At 41.8% G+C, this 23648-nt stretch overlaps 1 protein-coding gene across 1 annotated transcript in view; it reads left to right on the top strand.

Annotated features, from left to right (window-relative positions):
- The window catches only part of nup133 (nucleoporin 133), a 50334-nt gene that overhangs the window by 24534 nt on the left and 2152 nt on the right, over positions 1 to 23648 (top strand). Inside the window, exons 9-25 of the mRNA XM_072265391.1 lie at positions 1089 to 1236; positions 4972 to 5122; positions 7179 to 7342; positions 7702 to 7793; positions 10193 to 10356; positions 11099 to 11193; positions 11688 to 11912; positions 13102 to 13224; positions 14810 to 14909; positions 16970 to 17221; positions 17755 to 17888; positions 18505 to 18663; positions 19501 to 19636; positions 20933 to 21051; positions 21600 to 21680; positions 22993 to 23060; positions 23474 to 23559. Of these exons, the coding sequence (XP_072121492.1) occupies positions 1089 to 1236; positions 4972 to 5122; positions 7179 to 7342; positions 7702 to 7793; positions 10193 to 10356; positions 11099 to 11193; positions 11688 to 11912; positions 13102 to 13224; positions 14810 to 14909; positions 16970 to 17221; positions 17755 to 17888; positions 18505 to 18663; positions 19501 to 19636; positions 20933 to 21051; positions 21600 to 21680; positions 22993 to 23060; positions 23474 to 23559 (2297 nt within the window). The remainder of the gene's footprint in view (positions 1 to 1088; positions 1237 to 4971; positions 5123 to 7178; positions 7343 to 7701; positions 7794 to 10192; positions 10357 to 11098; positions 11194 to 11687; positions 11913 to 13101; positions 13225 to 14809; positions 14910 to 16969; positions 17222 to 17754; positions 17889 to 18504; positions 18664 to 19500; positions 19637 to 20932; positions 21052 to 21599; positions 21681 to 22992; positions 23061 to 23473; positions 23560 to 23648) is intronic.

Below are 23648 nucleotides of genomic sequence, written 5' to 3'. Positions count from 1 at the left end.
TCCCACCCCCCAGCAATTCTAGTTTAAACTCTCCCCAGTAGCCTTAGCAAGCCTCCCCGCCAGGATATTGGACCCCCGGGATTCAAGTGCAACCCGTCCTTTTTGTACAGGTCACACCTGCCCCAAAAGAGGTCCCAATGATCCAGAAATCTGAATCCCTGCCCCCTGCTCTAATCCCTCAGCCATGCATTTATCCTCCACCTCATTTTACTCACTGTCACGTGGCACAGGCAGTAATTCCGAGATTACTACCTTTGAGGCCCTGCCTCTCAATTTCCTTCCTAACTCCCTGTAGTCTGTTTTCAAGACCTCTTCCCTTTTCCTACCGATGTCGTTGGTACTAATATGTAACACGGCCTCTGGCTGTTCTCCCTCCCACTGCAGGATATCGTGGACGCGATCTGAAACATCCCGGACCCTGGCACCTGGGAGGCAAACTACCATCTGAGTTTCTTTCCTGCATTCACAAAATCGCCTGTCTGACCCCCTAACTATAGAGTCCCCTGTCACTACTGCCTTCCTCTTCCTTTCCCTACCCTTCTGAGCCACGGGGCTGGACTCTGTGCCAGAGGCACGGCCACTCTTGCTTCCCCCAGGTAGGCTGTCTCTCCCCCCCCCCCCCAATTACTCAAACAGGAGTACTTATTGTCAAGGGGTACAGCCACAGGAGTACTCTCTAGCGCCTGACTCTTCCCCTTCCCTCTCCTGACTGTGACCCAATTGTCTGTCTCCCGTGGCCCTGGTGTGACCACCTGTCTACAACTTCTTTCTATCACCTCCTCGCTCTCCCTGACCAGACGAAGGTCATCGAGCTGCATCACTAGTTCCCAAACGCGGTGCCTTAGGAGCTGCAGCTTGATGCACCGGGTGCAGATATGGCCGTCCGGGAGGCTGGGAGACTCTAGGACCTCCCACATCTGACACCGAGCACCGAACACCGGCCTCACACACTTACTTCCTTTCCGCAATTAACACAGGAAAACCTACCTCGCTTCGTTACCGTCTAAGCCCGTTGAGCCAAAGTCCTATCACTCTGCTGCCCACTTCGAACGCTGCCTGCCTTTTAGCCTTTTAATTTTTTTTCCCAGGGAGGGTCTGGTGGTTTTGATAGCAGCTTGGAACCAGGGAGACGATCCATGCCTAATCTACTACATCTTAGCCACTATCCAGGATATTGGATATCGAATAACTGATGAAATTAGAATGGAGGTCACTGAATATTATCCTTTATACCAGGTAATACTTGGAAGTGTTATTTTCCTGTGTTTAGTGGAAAGCAGTTGAGGTGAATAGTGCAGATGCATTAAGGAGAAGCTGGAAAACATGTTGAGGAGATGGGAAATGGCAAATAAAGTGAAGTAGTCGAAGCAACACACATAAAAGTTGCTGGTGAACGCAACAGGCCAGGCAGCATCTCTAGGAAGAGGTACAGTCGACGTTTCGGGCTGAGACCCTTCGTCAGGACTAACTGAAAGAAGAGCTAGTAAGAGATTTGAAAGTGTGAGGGGGTGGGGGAGATCCGAAATGATAGGAGAAGATAGGAGGGGGAGGGATGGAGCCAAGAGCTGGACAGGTGATTGGCAAAAGGGATATGAGAGGATCATGGGATGGGAGACCCAGGGAGAAAGAAAAGGGGGAGGGGGGGAAAAACCCAGAGGATGGGCAAGGGGTATAGTGAGAGGGACAGAGGGAGAAAAAGGAGAGAGAGAGAAAGAATGTGTGTATATAAATAAATAACGGATGTGGTACGAGGGGGGGTGGGGCATTAGTGGAACTTTGAGAAGTCAATGTTCATGCCATCAGGTTGGTGGCTACCCAGACGGAATATAAGGTGTTGTTTCTCCAACCTGAGTGTAGCTTCATCTTTACAGTAGAGGAGGCCGTGGATAGACATATCAGAATGGGAATGGGGTGTGGAATTAAAATGTGTGACCACTGGAGATCCTTCTTTCTCTGGCGGACAGAGCGTAGGTGTTCAGCAAAGCGGTCTCCCAGTCTGCGTCGGGTCTCGCCAATATATAGAAGGCCACATCGGGAGCACCGGACGCAGTATATCACCCCAGCCGATTCACAGGTGAAGTGTCGCCTCACCTGGAAGGACTGTCTGGGGCCCTGAATGGTGGTAAGGGAGGAAGTGTAAGGGCATGTGTAGCACTTGTTCTGCTTACAAGGGTAAGTGCCAGGAGGGAGATCAGTGGGGAGGGATGGCGGGGGGAATGAATGGACAAGGGAGTCGCGTAGGGAACGATCCCTGCGGAAAGCGGGGTCGGGGAGGGAAAGATGTGCTTAGTGGTGGGATCCCGTTGGAGGTGGCGGAAGTTATGGGGAATAATATGTTGGACCCGGAGGCTGCTGGGGTGGGAGGTGAGGACCAGGGGAACCCTATTCCTAGTGGGGTGGCGGGAGGATGGAGTAGGAGCAGATGTGCGTGAAATGGGGGAGATGCGTTTGAGAGCAGAGTTGATGGTGGAGGAAGGGAAGCCCCTTTCTTTAAAAAAGGAGGACATCTCCCTCGTCCTGGAATGAAAAACCTCATCCTGAGAGCAGATGCGGCAGAGATGGAGGAATTGCGAGAAGGAGACAGCATTTTTTGCAAGAGACAGGGTGAGAAGAGGAATAGTCCAGATAGCTGTGAGAGTTAGTAGGCTTATAGTAGACATCAGTAGATAAGCTGCCTCCAGAGACAGAGACAGACAGAGATAAGCTGTCTCCAGAGATAGAGAAAGATATCTGGACTATTCCTCTTCTCACCCTGTCTCTTGCAAAAATGCTGTCCCCTTCTCGCAATTCCTCCGTCTCCGCCGCATCTGCTCTCAGGATGAGGCTTTTCATTCCAGGACGAGGGAGATGTCCTCCTTTTTTAAAGAAAGGGGCTTCCCTTCCTCCACCATCAACTCTGTTCTCAAACGCATCTCCCCCATTTCACGTACATCTGCTCCTACTCCATCCTCCCGCCACCCCACTAGGAATAGGGTTCCCCTGGTCCTCACCTACCATTCCACCAGCCTCCGGGTCCAACATATTATTCTCCGTAACTTCTGCCACCTCCAACGGGATCCCACCACTGAGCACATCTTCCGCCGCCCCCTCTGCTTTCAGCAGAGATCGCTCCCTACGCGACTCCCATGTCCATTCATTCCCCACCCCCATCCCTCCCCACTGATCTCCCTCCTGGCACTTATCCGTGTAAGCGGAACAAGTGCTACACATGCCCTTACACTTCCTCGCTTACCACCATTCAGGGCCCCAGACAGTCCTTCCAGGTGAGGTGACATTTCACCTGTGAGTCGGCTGGGGTGATATACTGCGTCCGGTGCTCCTGATGTGGCCTTCTATATATTGGCGAGACCCAACGCAGACTGGGAGATTGTTTCGCTGAGCACCTACGCTCTGTCCGCCAGAGAAAGCAGGATCTCCCAGTGGCCACACATTTTAATTCCATGTCCCATTCCCATTCTGATAGTCTATTCACGGCCTCCTCTACTGTAAAGATGAAGCCACACTCAGGTTGGAGGAACAACACCTTATATTCTGTCTGGGTAGCCTCCAACCTGATAGCATGAACATTGACTTCTCAAAGTTCCGCTAATGCCCCACCTCGCCCTCGTATCCCATCCATTATTTATTTATTTATATTCACACTTTCTTTCTTTCTATACTCCTTGCTCATCCTCTGGGCTTCTCCCCTCCCCCTTTTCCTTCTCCCTGGGCCTCCTGTCCCATGATCCTCTCATATCCCTTTTGCCAATCACTGGTCCAGCTCTTGGCTCCATCCCTCCCCCTCCTGTTTTCTCCTATCATTTTGGATCTTCCCCTTCCCCTCACACTTTCAAATCTCTTGCTAGCTCTTCTTTCAGTTAGTCCTGACGAAGGGTCTCGGCCCGACACGTCGACTGTACCTCTTCCTAGAGATGCTGCCTGGCCTGCTGCGTTCACCAGCAACTTTTATGTGTGTTGCTTGGATTTCCAGCATCTGCAGAATTCCGTGTGTGTGTGTGCGTGCGCGTGTGCATGAAGTAGTCGAAGAGAGCTCATGTGGTTTCTAAATACTAGCATGACCTGTTGTGTCAAGTACTCAAGTTTTGTTCTGTGAATTAAGCAACAGACACAAAATGCTGGAGGAACTCAGCAGGCCAGGAAGCATCTATGGGGGGGGGGGGGAGGCACAGTTGACGTTTCAGGCCGAACCCCTTTAGCAGGACTGAACGTGGACTGTGCTTTTTTCCATAGATGCTGCTTGGCCTGCTGAGTTCCTCCAGCATTTTCTGTGTGTTGCTCAGATTTCCAGCATCTGCAAATTTTCTCTTGTTTGCAATTCTGTAAATTAAGGCTCATTCTTTATCAATCATTTTAGAATTTCTCCATTTAAGATGTTAAAAATACAAATTGATATTGTGTGTTCTTGGAATGCTGAAGGGGAACACAGTGGTGTGTTTTTATGATAGATAATTAGCGTACAATTTAATGGCATTCGCTAACTAAAAGTAGGAAAATTCAATTATATAACCTGAGTAACACTCACAAAATGCTGAAGGAACTCTGCAGGTCAGTCAGCATCTATGGTGGGGAATAAACAATCTACTTTTAGGGCCAAAACGCTTCAGAACTGGTGAAGCGTCTCAGCCTGAAATGTTAACTATTTATTCCCCTCCATAGATGCTGCCTGACCTGCTGGGTTCCTCCAGCACTTTTTGTATGTTGCTCTGCATTTCGAGCATCTGCATGAATCTCTTACCTTTATATTATGTAGTCTGATAATGCTGAAATACCATTTGTTTTGTACAAATGTGCTTTCTGCTATAAACACAATTTGACTTGAGGAGTGAGTGGTCTGAGATAAGATCAGTCAGGCTACTTCAGCACATTAGTGTTAACAGCTTAGGGAAAACTAACCTGATTATAACTGTGGGGTGAGGGACGATCAGGAGAGGTGTCTTTCACTGACTCTGCTAATTGGTAATTTTGTCTCAGCCCGATGAGGAGCTTCCATGCCAGCGGTTTTTAATACCAGATTACTCAAGCCAGGCGGCATACCTTTACACATACGATATGGTCTTTGCCTGCTCTACTGGAACTGGACGAGCTGGCCTGCCTCAAGAAAAACTTCATTTGAACATGCCAGGTATGTCTTCATGATGCTTAACGTCAGTAAGACGAAAGAGGTGATTGTGGACTTCCGGAAGGGTAAGATGAAGGAACACATACCAATCCTCATAGAGGGATCAGAAATGGAGAGAGTGAGCAGCTTCAAGTTCCTGGGTGTCAAGATCTCTGAGAATCTAACCTGGTCCCAACATATTGATGTAGTCATAAAGAAGGCAAGACAGCGGCTATTCTTTATTGGGAGTTTGAAGCGATTTGGCATGTCAACAAATACACTCATAAACTTCTATAGCTGTACCATGGAGAGCATTCTGACAGGCTGCATCACTGTCTGGTATGGAGGGGCTACTGCACAAGACTGAAAGAAGCTGCAGAGGGTTGTAAATCTAGTCAGCTCCATCTTGGGTATTCGCCTACAAAGTACCCAGGACATCTTTAGGGAGCAGTGTCTTAGAAAGGCAGCGTTCATTATTAAGGACCTCCAGCACCCAGGGCATGCCCTTTTCTCACTGTTACCATCAGGTAGGAGATACAAAAGCCTGAAGGCACACACTCAACGATTCAGAAACAGTTTCTTCCCCTCTGCCATCTGATTCTGAAATGAACATTGAAGTTTTTTTTAAATATACAGTATTTCTGTTTTTGCACATTTTTAAAAAAATCTATTCAATATACATAATTGATTTACTTGTTTATTTATTATACTTTATTTTATTTATTACTTTTTTTTCTCTCTCTCTGCTAGATTATGTATCGCATTGAACTGCTACTGCGAAGTTAACAAATTTCACGTCACATGCCAGTGATAATAAACCTGATTCTGACTCTGATCAAAAGTCTACTCAACCAGTTCATCGCTAATTTTGTTTGGATGCAGCAGTTCTGAATTGGGAAGTTCTTGAAAGTGTTATGGTCATTTAATAAAAGACAACAGGCACATAATTTCTTTTCTCTTAGGGTTGATGAAAGAGTAAGACAAGTTTTGCTTGACAGCTGGTGATCAGAATCAGGTTTAATATCTCTGACGTGTCATGAAATTTGTTGTTTTGTGGCAGCAGTACAGTGTAATACATAAAATACTATAAATTACAATGATTTTAGTAGTGCAGAAGGGAGTAAAAATGGTGAGGTTGTGTTCATGGGTGGGTTTGTTGTCCATTCAGAAATCCGATGGTGGAGGTTTAGATGCTGTTCCTTCAGTCTCCTGTACCTCACTGCTCGTAGGAACAGGAAGAGATCATATCCTGCGTGATAGGTGTCCTTAATGACCAATGCTGCCTTTTTTGAAGCAGCACCTTTTGAAGATGTCCTCGACTGCTTCCAGCAAACTCTCACATGAATGCACAGTTTCAAAGCTGAATTAATGGTGTGCAGCCCTTCCTGTTGGAGGTGATACCCTCAGGCCCCATTGCTCTAAACTTGCCTTATGAGCTAAACCTTTCATAGTAAGATTAGGAAGAAAATTGATTAAATGTAAATTGGAGAGTGCCAATACGAATGTTGGGGAAAGAAATTTAAGAGAGCTGATATCATTGCTGCCAGTGGTGTTGCACAACGTGCTGAATACATTGGATGCCCAAGTCTGGGAATCAAGATGTGTTGTCCAACAGTGAAACAGGTGCTGGGAATCTTAAATAAAGATAGAATGTTGGTCATAGGCAGCAAGTTAAGCAGTATCTGTGGAGTGAAAAACAAGATTAACTTTTCAGTTGCAAGTGAGGAAAAGTTATAAAAATTGAATGCTTTACATTGCAGAAAAGGTGGGATGGAATGTGGAGAGAACAAAGGAGATGTCTATGATAAGAGAGTAGACCAAGAGAAACAATGAAAGATGGTGGTAGTGCCAGCTGGGATGGAATATGGAAGATTGCTGGGCACACTGGTTCTGTCTGGGAATGTAGATTAAACAGAATAATTCTGTGTTTTGACAAAATCACAAGTAAGTAGACGGGTTCAGTGTGGGGCACTCTGAGTACATGGTTTATTGCACCTGTATGTCGGAGGTGCTGAAGGCCTGTTGGTTTGTGTATGAGTTTCTATTTTAATGGCAGATTATGTCTCTGTTAAATTTGCAGGTGACGGTATCCTGGGTGGGGGAAACCTTGCTGGTTTTCCTGTCCTCTTCTGCAGGAACAGTGGTTTAGTTGCAGCTCGCCCGAAGGAAACTGTATCAAAGTTACCCGAAAATATCGAAGATTCTCTGGCTTTATCAACCTCTGGAGTAGTAGCTCAGGGAGAGGTTAGTTGTGCTGTGTGGGGGAGAATTTGATCAATGCATGGCTTCCAAATGACATTTACCATGTTTGTGGTGTTACAATGGGGGTTTGGGAATTGTATGCATGTGCCTTTTAATGAAGGATCAATGCTTTCTTTGATATCAATATCATCAGATTGTTGAACATGCTGAAATGGTGGCTAAGAAAGATTGAAATACATGAAATATAAATTATTGGGTAGTTTTAACTGTACTTGCACGCTATTCTATTGGATATTGTACTTACTGATCACTTTGATCTGTGGTTTTGTTGCATTAATTTTACTTTACTGTTTAAATAATTTTTCATGTATGTGGAATTATATTTATTTCTCTTCTCTCAGACTGATGGCAGGCAACCATTTGAAAAATCTGTTCTGGATCCACAAGAGGATAAAATTAAGATGTTGAAAACTGCCTTTGTGATGTATTGCAGGTAGGACTGAGTGTGAAATGCGTGATTATTATTTTGGTTGTAAGATGGTGAGGATTCAGTGGAAAGTATTATGCCTTTGAAAAATAAATTTGATCAGCTTGCATAAACTTAATTGGAATTCCTGTAATTCATACGTGATTTTCTTTATTGTACTGTGGTGGTAGAAGCTTGTAAATTGAAGTCAAAGTTCCTGGTAACTTTATTATCAAAGTGCATATATGTCACCATATACTACCCTGAGATTCATTTTCCTGCAGCTATTCACAGTAGAACAAAGAAATACAACAGAATCAATGACTGAAAAGCAATCAATGTGCAAAAGTCGAGCTGCAAATACAAAAAATCGAAGAAAAATAATCAATCAATGAATAAATAACAAATAGATTAGTGGCAGATGAATAAATAATATTGTGAACATAAGTTATAAAGTTATTGAAAGTGAGTCTATTGGTTGTGAATCAGTACAATGTTGAGTGAAGTAATTCATGCCGATTCAAGAGTTGGATGGTTGTAGGGTAGTAACTGTTCCTAAAGCTAGTTTGTGGGATCTAAGGCTCCTGTACCTCCTTCCCAATGGCAGCAGTGAGAAGAGAGTATGGCCTGGATGGTGGGTGTCGTTGATGAAGGATGCTGCTTTCTTGTGGCAGCGCTCTGTATAGATGAGCTCAATGGTGGAGAGAGCTTTTCCTCTGGACTGGGCTGCATCCACCACTTTTTGTAGGCTTTTCTTTTCTTGGGCACTGGTGTTTCCATACCAGACCATGATGCAACCAATCAGGATACTCTTCACTGTGCATTTATTGGAGTATGTTAGGGTTTTAGATGACGTGCCATATCTGCGCAAACTTTTAAGGAAGTCGAGGCGCTGTTGTAGCTTCTTTGCATGTTGGTCCCAGGACAGATCCCCTGAAATGATTATGATAAGAAATTTAAAGTTTCTGACCCTTTCCACCTCGGATCCCCTAATAAGGACTGGCTCATGGACCTCCAGTTTATTCCTCCTGTCATCAATAATCAACTCTTTGGTTTTGTTGACGTTGAGTTGGAGGGTATTGTTGTGGCACTATTCATCCAGATTTTCAATCTCCCTCTATATGCCAATTCACCACCACCTTTGATTCAGCAAACAAAAGTAGTGTTGTCAAACTTAAATATAGTTCCAAGTTGTCTAGATTTGGAGCCAGGTTATAGTGTTTTATGTAATTCTGACTAGGTCAGCTATGGGACAAAACTATTTCCTTAAAATGGAAAATCCAGAAACAAGACCAGTTATGAGTATGGTCAGGAAAACTCTTTTCACAGGATATAGTGCGAATGTGAAACACTTCCATCTGCTGCAATTCCTCATACTTTCCCTGCTCCAGTGGATGCTGCAGAAGAAAAGGAGCTTTTAAGTTTGCCTGCTGGATTTTTGTCAGTTATGTGCACTGAGGAACTTGAGACAAAAATAACCAGGAATGTTATGAATGGGAAAACAGAATTGATGGTCTCAAAGTTCAAAGGTTCATATATTATCAAAATATACAACTCTGAAATTCTTCTCCAAATAACCATGAAACCAAGAAAGAAAAGTATGGCAGCACAAGTCCCTCCTTCTCACACAAAAAATGGAATAGGCATGTCGACCCCCAAAACAAGAAAGATTGGCCAAAATATACTGAATATAAAAAACTGTAAGACTGGGGGAAAAAAAAGTCTATAGTCCAAGTCCATGTCCAAAATACAGAAAACCTGGGTAACATTCTCCGGGCACAGTTGTAGGCCTTTCCCTCTCCGGCAGCAGAGCAACCCCATGAGTGATCAAAAGGCAGTCTCCCCTCTCCGTACCAGAGCAATCTCACCAGCGTTCAATTGTAGTTATTGGTGCTCACCTTCTGCATTTGCCTCGTCATTTCAATCTCCCCTTTCACTTTAATTGGCAAAATGGTGTCAAACATCGGTTCATGTCCCGTCCTGTAGCCTTCTCGCCATGAGGCTCTTGCACGTTGCCTCTGCCTCCTGGAATTCTCTTAGAGACTGCAGAGCGCTGAAACACCTAAACCATCTCCAAACTGCAATACAGGCTCCAATAGTTCCAGAATTATGTTTAAGACAAAAAAACAAGCGTAAAAGAAGTGAAATTTGTGGTTTCATGATCTATCCAGAAGTTATCAACTGAAGGAGCATTGTACACAGGTGCCATCTTGACTGGAAATCTGCTCCAGTTTCTATGTTTTCCAATGAAACAGTGAGCCATATTGTCGATTTCTGTCTTGGAGGGAAATTGAAAACACTAGAACAGGTTTATAAATTAGAAGGCTTTTAAAATATTTTAAATAACAAGTTAATCAAAGCCATGAGATGCTTTATTTTGTTGCTGGGTACAGTCTGAGTTATGTTTTAATAATTTAAACTTTCAGAAAGGATATTGTTGGTGCCCAGACAATGTTGGAGGAAATCTTCCCAGACAATGTTGATATGGGGTCCGACTCCGAACTGGACAATGCTGTGGCACAAATCAGTCTCGATCTAATCAACGACTACCCAGCATGTGATCCCCGCTGGGCTGAATCGGTACCAAATGGTAAGGCCTGGTGTGATATTTTTGGAACATTCTACATATGTTAAATAAAAATGAATATTTTTTATTAGGAATTTGATGCAGAATAATCAGCTGAGCCTGCCCACAGTTTCCTCTAAAGTAGCTTAGTCTTTCTTTCATGCTCTTTGATTGATGCCTTGACACTGCTATCATCAAATGAAGATGGCTAATCACAGTGCTACTTCGATTTCTTTGAGAATATAGTGAAGTTTGAATGCATGTTAATTCCTAAATCTTCATGACTTCTACGATCTAGCCATGCAGAATGCATTCTTTCTTCCAAAGAATTTGGACAGCTTTCACTTTTCTCAAGGTACAGGGCCAAGAAACTCCATTAGTCTTTTTAAATAATGCAAATAACTTTTACATTTTCTCCTTAAAGTGGCTGAGCACAAACTACATCTCTGTAATACCTGTGGCCTCCATGCTTGTTGCAAGTTTTGCTTGTCTTTCAGTGGACTTGGCATTGCTTGACAGATTTTAGCAGGTGTCTGTGAGAGTGATACAGTTTGGAAGAGGAATGGTGTTTGCCTGACTTCTGCTGGAGAATCTCCTGCTACTTCCTTTTACCCCATGTCCAGGGAAGAGAATACCTGATGAAAAATGCTACCCTGCACATTATAAGATGGCTCTTTATTTGCTACAAGCAGTGCATATTTGAGGGAATGTAATTTGTTTGACCAGTTCCACTCCAGTGAGATGTGTGAACATTATCTCTTCACAGATGAAAGTAGATTTAGCAACACCTCCTTGTTACTGCTTCATCAACTGGAAGATAAAATGAAGGCCCATTACTGTTTGATGGAATTTCTTCGGGATGTAAGTTGTTGTTTAGAGTTTAGTTTTGTACAGTGCCTTTCAGGTCCCCGGTGTATCCCAAATCATTTCACAGCATTAAATATTGTTTTAAGTAGTATAATGAAGCTAATATTGTGTACAGCAGAGTCCCATACAGAGCAGGATAAATGACTAAATGTTTAATTTTACTGGCAGCTCACAATTCACAAGAAGAATCTTGCCTCTTCTCAGAATGGTGCAGCTGCTGTCTTGAATTCACATTAATTAATGGCAACTGAGATTTAATGTCAAAAATCTAAAATCCAGCTCTGGACAGTGGAGTCTGCTCACTTCCAGGAAAGGGGATTCAAATCCTTATGTTTGCATCAGTGACATGAGGCCATGAACCAACTGCCACACTAATTTGCCCTGTACTTTTCATTGGCTCTCCCCACCACAATCCCACCTCCCCAGTGAAACTTTGAGAGCTGGAATCCTTTCACGTTCTTATGATTCCTCTGGAATTTTCCTTCCAGATGGAGTTACTAAATCGGCTTGAGACTATCATGGTGCGAGGATTTCTGATGGCAACCCGCCTTTTGCTCTGTGAGCATGCTGAGAAGCTCTCTGCGGCTATTGTTCTAAAAAACAGCCACACTAAACTTCCTGACATTGTAAATGCAGCGATTAATTCTGCTTTGAGTAAGCACAAAAAGAGTGTTCCACAGAACTTGACTCCGGCAGATGTTTTCTTCAGAGAGGTACGAATTTCATGTTCTTTTTGTGAATGAGAAATGCACCCATGGAACAATTACTGCTGTCTGTGAGAAAAGCACAAAATTTAGTTTTGAGTTTGTGTGCATTTTATTCCCAGTATTCTATGGAAAGCCTGAGGAGTTCAAGGAGAATATAATGTAAAGGCAAGTGTTGCTACAACTGGAGTTAAGACACACAACACAGAAATAGGCTGTTCAGCTCAATTTATCCATACCTGCCATTAAGCACCTATGCATTCTAATCCCATTTCCTTCACTTGGTCTGTAGCCTTCTCTACTCTCTTACTCAAGATCTCATCTCATTACGACTTCAATACTTTAGAGAGTCTCTGCTAACACCATTTCTGATGCAAGGTGTTGCTGACTCCAACCATCCTCTGATTAAGAATCTTCCTCCAAATCACTTTAAATTCTCTAACCCTTAAGCTGTTATCCTCTATTTTTTCAGTACCTCTGAGATGCAATGTACAGTGTTGATAAAACTCCTGAATTTTGGGCTCCTAAAGGATTAATTGGAGGCAGTTCAGATAAGGTTCACTAAGTAGATTTATTGGTTGAAAGAAGGAATTAGTAGGAAGGGCCTATGTATTCACTGACGGTAAGAATGAAATATGATTTTATTGAAACATAAAATTCTGAGTGGGCTTGGTAGGGTTGCTGCTGTTTTCCACTGTGGCCAAGTCTAAAAGAAGTGGTCATGGTTACAAACTAAGTGGTCACCCATTTGAGACAGATGAACTTCTGAGAATCGTTAATCTTTGGAATTCTGAGAGCTTGAGAAGGCCATGTCACTGAATACACAGTGCTGACATGGACGGGACTTTGGACTTGAGAGTCGAGCATTGATGGGAACGGGCAAGAATGTGGGAATAAGATTAAGATCATTTCTAGCCTGATGTTAATGAATGGTGGATCAGGTTCAGTGTAAACGTTCCACTTCACACTCATGAGAAATCTGCAGAGCCAGGTTGTCAGAATTTTTGGAATTAAACTCTAAGCTTACACTTAAAGAACAGCTCATCATCTCAACAATAAAAGATAAAAACATTTCTGTGCTGTAGTCTGATTTTAAAAAGCAGGCCGTTTAACCAAATAGAATTCAGTTTATAAGGTATGTGTTATTAGGGGGCCCTCCATCTTAATGTAATCACAGTAATGTATCTTTCTTGCATAGGTCTCCCAGATCGATACAGCTTTTGACTGCTTGTTGGAGGAGGAACAAAACATTTTGGAGGAAAATACCCCATTATCACAAGAGTGGGCACAAACAGCTATAAACGTTAATAATATCCTAAAGGTATTGACTTCTTACAATTTGCATTTTTTAACTGAAAAGTTCATACGTCCAGTTTTCTGTTGAGAAACCAGGGAGAATATGAAGTTTTCTAATGCAATTTGAAACAAGGTTATGAGGGAAGAATTGAATTTTTGGAACATTATATTATTGTCTCAGAATTGACTTGAGAATACATTGTAGAGCTGGAAATTTGATGTATATTGGGTTGCTCAGGTATTATTGGGCTTTTTAATCTCCATGGATGCAGTGGCTTGCCATGATTGTTGTGACTCGTGCTACTCGAGCAGATAAGCTGTGTGCTGGAGACTGTCTTGTCAAGCAGACGAGCCATAATAACATTTAGTTTGAATTCTTTCCCTATTGTTCTTGTGCTCCACTCTCCTTGGCCGAACTGAACTGTTTTAGATTATCTGTAAGCCTGCACATTAGGACCAGTACATCCAGTGTATTTTCACTCTGGGACAGAGCAGGGGAAGAGGATACAACTCTACACCCTGCTTATTTCAAGCCAGTGCATTTTGTGTTGTTGCAGAGAAGAGATCAATTAAAGCTGCTACTTTTGAATCCTTAACCTCCTTAATCAAATAAATACTGGGAAGTAAGAACTTCGATCATCACTTTGGCTTCTTTTGCTGTCCAATTCTAGACATTATTTTCACATTTGCTGATCAGTTTGCCCTGAGCCTTTCTTCTTTTGTTAGCCTGCAGGACAACCTATGTTTTTGATTTTGTCCATAACACATCAGAGCATTAGCTGTGAAGTTACTGAATGGCTTGCAGCCTTGTACACTTATCCCATTTTTAGCTCAGAATATTCAGCTGGACTAATTTTAAATAATCTAAAAGCAGAAAAGAGGAAATAATTTGTCCTAACAAGCTATTTAATACGTGAAGCAGCAGACTCAAAATGTTAGCAGAACTCAACAGGTCAGGCAGTGTCCATGGAGGTCAAATGACTTGTCACGATCCTCCATTAGGACTGGAAAAAAAGAGAGCTCTCAGACCAGAACATTTTGTGTATGTTGCTCCAGATTTCCAAATCTTCGGTCTCTTTTGTGAGCTGTGTGCTAGAATTTTTTCTACTGCTTCTCACCTGGAAATCCACACTGTGACAGGTTGTTATTTGAACATAGAACATAGAATAGTACAGCACAGTACAGGCCCTTCGGCCCACAATGTTGTGCTGACCCTCAAACCCTGCCTCCCATATAAGCCCCCAACTTAAATTCCTCTGTATACCTGTCCAGTAGTCTCTTAAACCTCACTAATGTATCTGCCTCCACCACTGACTCAGGCAGTGCATTCCACGCACAATGTATCATGATGCTGAGAATTTCCGTGCCCTACATAACAAATAGCCCAAGGCATAAATCGAAGGGCTGAACTTTGCACGTACTCCACTTGCCTCTTACTGTCATGTGCAGTGTCTTAGAAAAGATCATATTCTTCCAATGCTTAGATTATCATAAATAAATAGGAACATTGCTGATGAATAAAATGGAAAACTATGCATAATTTGCAAATTCCAGCTGTCTTCTGTGGGAGATATCGAGCCTTGAGATAACATTGTAACTTTGATATGCAGGATATGTTGCATGCAGCTGTCCACCATCGACACAACAAATGTTCATTTTATAAGTCAGAAGAGGATGCTGAACAGGAGCCTGAGTACATTCCTTGGACAGGTGAGTTGGGTTGCATTCTTGAAATAATTAAGCAAGGTTTGGATTTACTCAGCGATCTCATGGGTCTTGGAACATCTCTTGTTTAAATATCAAAGCAGAAAATGGTGGAAACGCTCAAAAAGTCAGGTAGCATCTGCTGAGAAGTTCATCAGAACTGGGAAAGAGAAAACAAGTTGTTCAAGGATAGATAGGACAAGCTGATGTTACTGTTAAGAGGCAACCAAGTCTGGTTTGGGGATAAACAAGGCTACCAGGTCAGTTGAATAATGATGAGCATTTAGAGTGAAAGTTCAAGTTTAATTGTCATTGTACCAACAGTCACACACAGCACAAGGCATATATAAGCTCGAAAGCTGAGATTTCAGTAAAATACAGTCACACAGGAAAAAAGTCCAACACTTTGAGTCCATGAAGGTTGCAGCAGTCTGCATTCGAACACAATACAGCTTGTCTTCTGCCAAGTAAGTACTGAGGAGGTGGTGCCTACTCGAGCTCAGACGCTACGCCACACCACACCACCTCCAGTGGAGTGCACTGATTCCGATGCCTCTCTCCTGGGCAACAGCATGGTGTGAGGTCTTGTCCCCGCCACGGCCAAGGCCACGCAGCTCCCCTGCCGTCTGCCAGTCATTCGGTGAATCGGACTTGCTGCATTCCACATTGGCGATCTCCATCAGGGTCTTGTGATTAAAGAAAAGTGACTCAGAAGGATCACTCACTGTTCAACTGCATACCACCTTTGCACACCGAATGCTCTGACAGAAGCAGCAGCATGATCTGCACCAAATGCAGCTGCTTCAGGTTCTCCGCCGATGAGCAATTGCTGATGGGGTAGACCTGCAGTACTTTAAAGTTCTTGGGTCTTGCGATTGTATAAAATACATTTAAAAAAGACACCACCACCTTTGTTTGACCCTGTAGAAGCTGCTGCAGCGCAGCGTACCACCAACTTATGGGAAGACTCTGATTGTATAGGTTATGAAATCAGTTGGAGTGGAAACACAAAGGGTATATACCCAATAGATCAGTCTGTGCAAATTGAGAGAGAACCGAACTTGGATCACAAATGGACGGACCTGCATACATTACAGAAGACGATGTATCAAGTTGAATAATTCAGATTTGAGCCCTGAAGGCTGCAACATGTCCAGATGGAAATTAAGGTGTTGTTCCTCAAATTGCATTGGGTCTTGGTCTAACACTGCAGGAGATCAGAGACAGACAGGAGATGCATGAAGAACTAAAGTGGCAAGCAGCAGTGAACTCACCGCTGCAGACAATCTGCAAGCTGGCGACCAGTCTGTGTTGGTCTGATGTATTCTGTTATTAGAATTGATGATGAAGATCCCAGCTCATATTTTAATGTTAAATTGCTAAAGTTGGATTCTAAGTTAGAACTGAACTGAAGCTAGCTGGGAAGTTGATGTTCACAATGTCTTTTCCCAAGCATGGTTGTGACACTAGAGTGCTTTGTTTATAAACAGCACCAGAGACGTGACTGCATTTTTAGTGGATTTGTGTATTTGTGGAGTTATTTATTCAAGAACGCCTCTGAAGTGCTTTTCTGGTTTTACCTCCGTCCCATTTCAATGATCACTGTTGCAGGAAGAGTAACAGAGCTACTTCCCGGTTCATCTTGTGCAATGGGAGCCTTACGTTGTCATTGACTTCTCTCCATTTGCTCTAGAAATAAGCATCAAGTTCTTGACTTTGAGTTTGAGGATGTTGGTCATTGTTCAGAGTAATAAATTGGTTGATGGAAAATACTGGGGTGGGAAAGAGGATTATTAGTCTGCTTTCGTTGGAGATGAGGTGAAATGATTAACTGAGATGAATTGTGTTCTGGTAATGACAACTTTGTAAAAGAAACTGATGGGGAGAAATTTGCAGAGTTATGTAAAAGAGTAGGTATGTGGCTTGATTAGGTTTCCCAAAGAATTATCTGGTCATGGGGTTGGGGTATAAATTATCTTCACACAAGACCATGAAGTTCAGCAGCTATTTTATAATCGAAATACATATTATCTTTTCATCTAATTTTGATGTTTTATTGTTTAAAGCATCCAGTGGTCCATCTGGTGTGAGGAATGTGATTGTAAGGCAGACTGATATTATCCTGAATAAGGTGTACCCACAAGTTGACAGCACCATACGTAATACCCTTCTGGAGCAAGTCGTGGCACTGCTTGATTTCTATCTGGATGGCTATGTCTGTCAACTCAAGTCAGTGGACAGACCTACTCAACAGGAAAGATACAATAAACTGGACATGGAATACACCCAAAAACGGTCACATCTTCTATCACAATTGCGTATGTACGATGATCCGTTTTTTTCATTTTTTTCTGTCAGTTTACAGAATAAATCTCAGCAATGCTCCTCCACTCTCTTCAGCTCTTAGGTAATTGTGCTTCAACTACTTGTAATGATTATTTTATTATCCTGAAAAAATCATATTTTCTCCTTGGAGAGAAAAGGATAAACATGAATTACTACTTGTATTTTTAAAAAACTCAACAGGTCACTTCCACAATTTTTCAGCAATATCATATGTTGATCTGTTATTTCCAGAATTTTATAATTGTTTTGAAAACACTTCCTCAACTACTTATATGTTTTTCTTGTGCTCATTATTTCATCCTCGGGTAAGGAAGGAAGCCACGCCCTGTAGTCCTACAACCAAAGGCCGATTCCTCTGTGTTTCGCAAGCCACTGTTTTCTCCTAAATTGCATCTCCCAAACCTATGTGGTTGCCTGTGGTAAAAGGAGTTTTGGTACTTTTGAAATACCATGTGGGGATGGAAGATTGTGAATGATAAATGACTGGCATTGTTTATGCTTCTAGTTTCACTTGGGCAACACCAGCTGACTGCTTCACTGGCAGAGAAATATTGTGACTTTGACATCCTGATTCAACTGTGTGAACAAACTGATAACCAGGCCAGGCTACAGCGCTACCTGAACCAGTTTGCAGATCAGGTGAGATATTCCTAAGTATTTCTATGGAATTCAATCCCATACATCTCTTGCTTTAAGTTGTACATTTTTTTAAGGACTGGTCACCTTGTAATTAAGTAAGTAGTATTTTTATGGGACCTTCATGACTTCAAGAGACCCGGAGTAAATTCTAGCCAACAAAATCCTCTCGACAGTTCTTGCTGCATTGCAGGAAAATGGCAGCTGATTTTCATACATTAAGATCCCACAAACTACAAGCAAAAATAATGATACTGATTATTAAAAGCACTCTCTTTTTGCATTGTTCTCGTCCTATTCCAAGGTGTATCTCAAAAAGATAAATAAATAATATTTTAATTCTATTGGGAGGATGCACAAATTCTTGATTTAAGTATCTTTCTGAAGGACTAGCACCCAACGTTACAGGTTTTAAGTTTTAGTCTGGATTACGTATTGAGAATGTAGGTAGTCTTGAACCTATGGCCTTCAAGGTGAGGGTACTACCAACTGAACTGCCATTTGTAAATGAGATTTTACATGTATATTCTTAGTTTTATTTTTTGGTGCAAAGGTATTTCATACTTTTATTTTCAAGAACACAAAAGGAATGGCTAATTAAAGTCTTTTAATCAAATAGAACTTTTCCGACTTCCTGTTTCGCTGGTACATGGAAAAGGGGAAACGAGGAAAACTGCTGTCACCGCCTGTGGCCCAGCATGCACAGCTGGCTAATTTCCTGCAGTCACATGAGCATCTCAGTTGGCTCCATGAAATCAACATCCAGAACTTTGAAAAGGTAATTGTATTTCGTGCAATAAAGCTCTGGTTCTGAAAATTACCCTTTGTTCAATTACACAATTCAAATCAAATAAAATCTTTCAAAAAGACAGACAAGCCTTGGGTGAGAAAACAGGGTCTGAACTTAGTTACAGCTCTTCATCTGGAACCTGGCATTGTTTTTTGTGAACGTGATTTTGTTGGTGAGGTCAGCATTTAACACCTGGCTCTTTCACCAGGAGAGCATTGTTATGGGCTTTGTGGGGCATTGACCCACAGGATTATGTCCTAATCACTTGCAGAGCATGGAGGCAGGCAGAAATTGGGGTTTGCTTTCAAGCCATGAACTGGTTTTTCTTTTAACACACATAAAGTTGCCGGTGAATGCAGCAGGCCAGGCAGCATCTCTAGGAAGAGATACAGTCGTTTCGGGCCAAGACCCTTCGTCAGGACTAACTGAAAATCTCTTACTAGCTCTTCTTTCAGTTTGTCCTGACGAAGGGTCTCGGCCCAAAACGTCGACTGTACCTCTTCCTAGAGATGCTGCCTGGCCTGCTGCATTCACCAGCAACTTTTATGTGTGTTGCTTGAAATTCCAGCATCTGCAGATTTCCTCGTGTCTGGTTTTTCTTTTTCACAGTGCTTTTGTACTCCAAGCCATTTCAGTAAAAATCCCATGGCTGCTTTCAAACACAACCACTGAATTGCTGGGAGTAAACTGGATTTGTTTTCTTTTTAACCACAATGCTTGTACTATGTTAGTGAGACCAAAGGGGAATTGGGAAGGGATAATACCAAATTATTGGATAGACATGTATTTGTGCCTGCTTTTCAATTTGATTTTCAATTACTACAGGCTCATCAAACATTACTGAATCTTGCTAATACGGAGACACGATACTTTGCAAAGAAGAAAACTCTCTTGAGCCTCAGTAAACTCTCTGTGTTTGCATCCAATCTCCCTGAGAACCTTCTGCATGAAAAGATTGAGGGTAATTTCTGTGTAATATCTTACGTGTCGACATTAAAGCATAAAACTGAAAGTGAATTGTGGAATTAAATGTTGAAGATGCATAATTGAGGTCTAGTAACATATGTTTAGAGGCCGTTTAATGAGTTATAAGTACAAAAATTGGTAACAGTGAACTTAAATGAGTAAAGAACATTTATTGAGTGTGTCAATGGGATCAACAGAATTCTTAACTGAAGTGAATTATGTGAGATCAGATGGTGCAATGTGCCTCGCTGATGAGGTGCTACTCATTGAGCCTGCGTGGGTTTCATAAGAATGGCGTGGGAAGGAAAAATCAAATGAAGTAAAATGGAAATAATAATATTTGCATACTGCCGGGAGGCATTTGGTCTCTCCAGTGGAGAGATGATCACCCAGTGCACAGTATATTGAAAGACTTCATTGTGCATAATTGTTTAATCTGTGTTGTGAGGTAAAAGAGCACTTATTGAGTGGAGAAGGGAGAGGACGTAGAAGTTAATTGTGTGGATCAGGATGTTACTGACGTCCTTTCTCATTGATTTTAAAAAAGCAAATCGAAAATCAAGTTTATTGTTATATGCACAGGTGCAGTCAAAAAACTTAATTGCAACAGCATCATAGACACATGGCATTTATTATAAAGAACTTTTTTAATAGAAACATTAGAACAAAAGTAAGTATTTTAGCGTAAGGTAGTCAGCAGTTCTAGTGCTGCTAAACCGTGGTGATTAGTGTTTTGCTAGTTGGGTCAAGATTTGAATGGTTGCACCTGGTGGTGTGGTCTTCAGGTTTCTGTACCTTCTGCCCAGTGGTAGCTGTGAAAAGTCAATATGGGAATCTCTGATTCATTGTCCACATTTTGGGCACTACTGCAGTGAAGCGGTTAGCACGCCACTATTACAACTTGGGGGGTCAGAGTCCAGTCATGATGTCCTCTGTAAGGAGTTTGTATGTCTTCCCCCTGGCATGCATGGGCTTTCTCCAGGTGCTCCTGTCTCCTCCCAGTCCAAAGACATACCAGGTGGGTTAATTGTCCTGCGATTGCCTTCGGGTTGCTGGGCAGCGTGGCTCGAAGGGCCTATTCTGTGCTGCATCTCTCAATAAATCAATCAAAACACGAGGGCATTCTCCACAGCACCAGCAACTTTATCAAAGAGAAAGCAAGCAGGCGCCTTTTTGCAGGAGTAGACCAAAGAAATGAGCCTGGATATGAATGCTTGACAAAGCTGATTTTCTTGATGCTCGCTCCTCTTCCATATGGAGCAACGAGTTACTTGTATTCATTTTGTTGCAGACTTGAATGCACAAGAGCAGTATCTGCTTCATCAGGATACTCTCCCAATGGAGTTGTTGGAAAGGAAACAGCTCAACGTAGACACAATGCCTGTGTTGTCTGCTTCACAACTGATCGATGTAAGTACATAAAACTGGTTGTGAGAGATCAATTATCCAAAATTATAAATGAAAGTGTCATAATGAGGACATTAAAATGACAGACTATGCAAAATAAATTGATAAGGACAGGAAACTCATTGTAATGATATGAAATATGCTTTCCAAAAAAGGTGAGGAAAAAGTTAGTTGATATAATTTATTTTAGAAATATTAAGTTATGCTAAAGTGAATCAGGAAGGATTAATTTCTTGTCAGAAATAGAGCAACAGCAAGACATCATGCAGTCTTTCGCAGAAGGGTTTGCTAGAAGAGTTGACAAAGTAAATTCACATAAAACCTGCTTTAAAATTAAATTTAGATGACTAATTTTGGTTGCACTTGGAATTTGTTTCTCATTGAACTTCTCTTAAGTGATGGTATTTAGAGTGAACCCATGTCTTGACAGTATCGTGGAAATGCTTGCGCCAGATATTTACACCATAATCACCAGTTTGCACTTTCCACAGGAGGTTTTTTTAATGTCTATTCCACTTCAATTAATTCAGATTAATATTCAATTTCTCCAGCTTTACATCAGTGATGACAATGTAAGAGCAAATGAATATGATTTCAAGAAGGCACTTGATCTACTGGAGTACGTTGAAAAGGTACAGAGAAAAAGTTGATGATTGCTTTTCCCCATCTTATCAATTCCAAAGGGTGGTTGCCTGATTAAAACCCAAATTGCTTGGATTAAAAAATCCTCTACTTGCAGCTGATTTTTATTTTCTGGTAGGATGAGAAACGGGTTGTGAAGCTGAGAACGTGGCATCAACCCATCTTTTTGGTGCAATAAGCAAACTGTTGGAGGAAGTCATTAGGTTAGGCACAATCTGTAGAACAAAATGGACAGGCAGCTGAAGGATCTCAACCTGAATGTCGACTCTCCATTTCCTGCCTGACCTGTTGAACTCTTCCAAATACTTGCATGCAGTCTCTTGGGTCTCCTTTAATAGAGACACCATTGTTCATTTCACCCCCAAATACTGCCAACCACCCTCTAGCAGAGAGATACAAATTGTCTGTTTATAAATTTCCTGATGAGTTGATCATAAGGGACTTAGAATTCTGATCATCAACTTGAATTAATCTCTCATGCTACGATCTAAGTTTATAGAATCTTCCAAAATGTAATAACAGAAAAACTCTCTCTTTTGCTGACTTCAATGTTTGGGTCAAGGCAATTTATAGTGCTGCTCAGAACTGAACAAGATGCAAATACTTTAAGGTGGCCTCTGTGAATAGTTAAGAGAGTGTTTCTATGCCCACAGTGCTTTTCAGAGAATAAAGGGGATGGGAACTATCGTAATCAACCCGGTAAGCTTTTAGTTCAATGCAAATTAGCAGCTAGTTAAAATATCTAATACCAATTCACAATGGAGTTGTGAGTTGAAAAAAAACTTTAAATCAGAACTCAATTGTATAAGTTAAGTAATCTGTATCCTGTCCCAAATCATTTCCCAGGACCAGATATTGCCTCACTGTTTCTTGCCATTAGAGGATATGCTTACTAACTAAGTTATGGCTATACTGCTCAGCTGGTCAATGTACTCCTTTCTTATGTACTATGCCTTTACATTTTGGTTTCAACTTAATTTTCCCACATATTACATTATTTATATTTACCTTTTTAGAGGCAAAAGCAAGAGATGTATTTACTTGATGTCTCATATCCTCAGGACATGCAAAAGCAGGTTAAAATCATAAGTTTTTGAAGTACAAACAATCTTGCGATGATAAAAACAGCTGCCAGTTTGGATTCTGCCAGTCTGCCAAACAAAAATAAGTTAACCACCATATAAAATGAACTGCTAGAAAATATTTATTTTTTGTGGCACAGATAATATTACTTTGGGAAGGGTAACAATAGGCTCGGTTTAAATTGAGGCTGAATGTTTTTGTCTGTTTGTTGCTATAAAGGAGGACAATTCCATTACTGCTGATGAACTGAAACTGGAGATCTTCAGTCGTGCCATCCAGAGAGATGAGTATGTGGAGTTTGGAACAGTTGCTAACTGTAATTTGTTACAAATGTAAATCAACAGTGGCTCTGCTTGCATCATCATGTAAAATTAAGATACCCTTACCCTCCCCTCTTGCCTTTCAATTGTAATTAGTGTTCCCCTTGCTTTTGCCCCCACTAATTATTAGATTAAATCAACACTGACTAAAATCGACGAGCCAATAATGTACTTGTTTCTTGGCCCAAGTGGTTGTGTTTGGGAGATGGCTTAAGAGGGTTTAAGAGCAGCATTTCCACAACCTACATTTAAACATCTGAGTGCACGATACCCTTTTGAGCTAGAATTGTTCACTTGCAATTTTGTGATCAACAAATAAGCCCAGGCATTCCTGTTCTCTGAAGATTATTCATAGGAACTCCAATATTTTGTTTCTTTAGTTGGTCTTTCAGTCCGAAGGATGATCCTGTTGAAGCTGCAAAGGAGACTATCCTGATAAAAATCATAGAAAAGCTCATGGATGAAGGTGAGTGTTGCAGCCCCTAAATCATCATTCATTTCAGTCTGACATGAAGTGCTTGTTTTCACCCATTTTCCACAGTGGTTACTCCAATA

This window comes from Mobula birostris, chromosome 8 (genome assembly GCF_030028105.1).
Source record: "Mobula birostris isolate sMobBir1 chromosome 8, sMobBir1.hap1, whole genome shotgun sequence".
Taxonomy (NCBI): domain Eukaryota; kingdom Metazoa; phylum Chordata; class Chondrichthyes; order Myliobatiformes; family Myliobatidae; genus Mobula; species Mobula birostris.
Note: the sequence above shows the minus strand (reverse complement) of the source record. Positions and strands in the feature narration are given on the sequence as shown.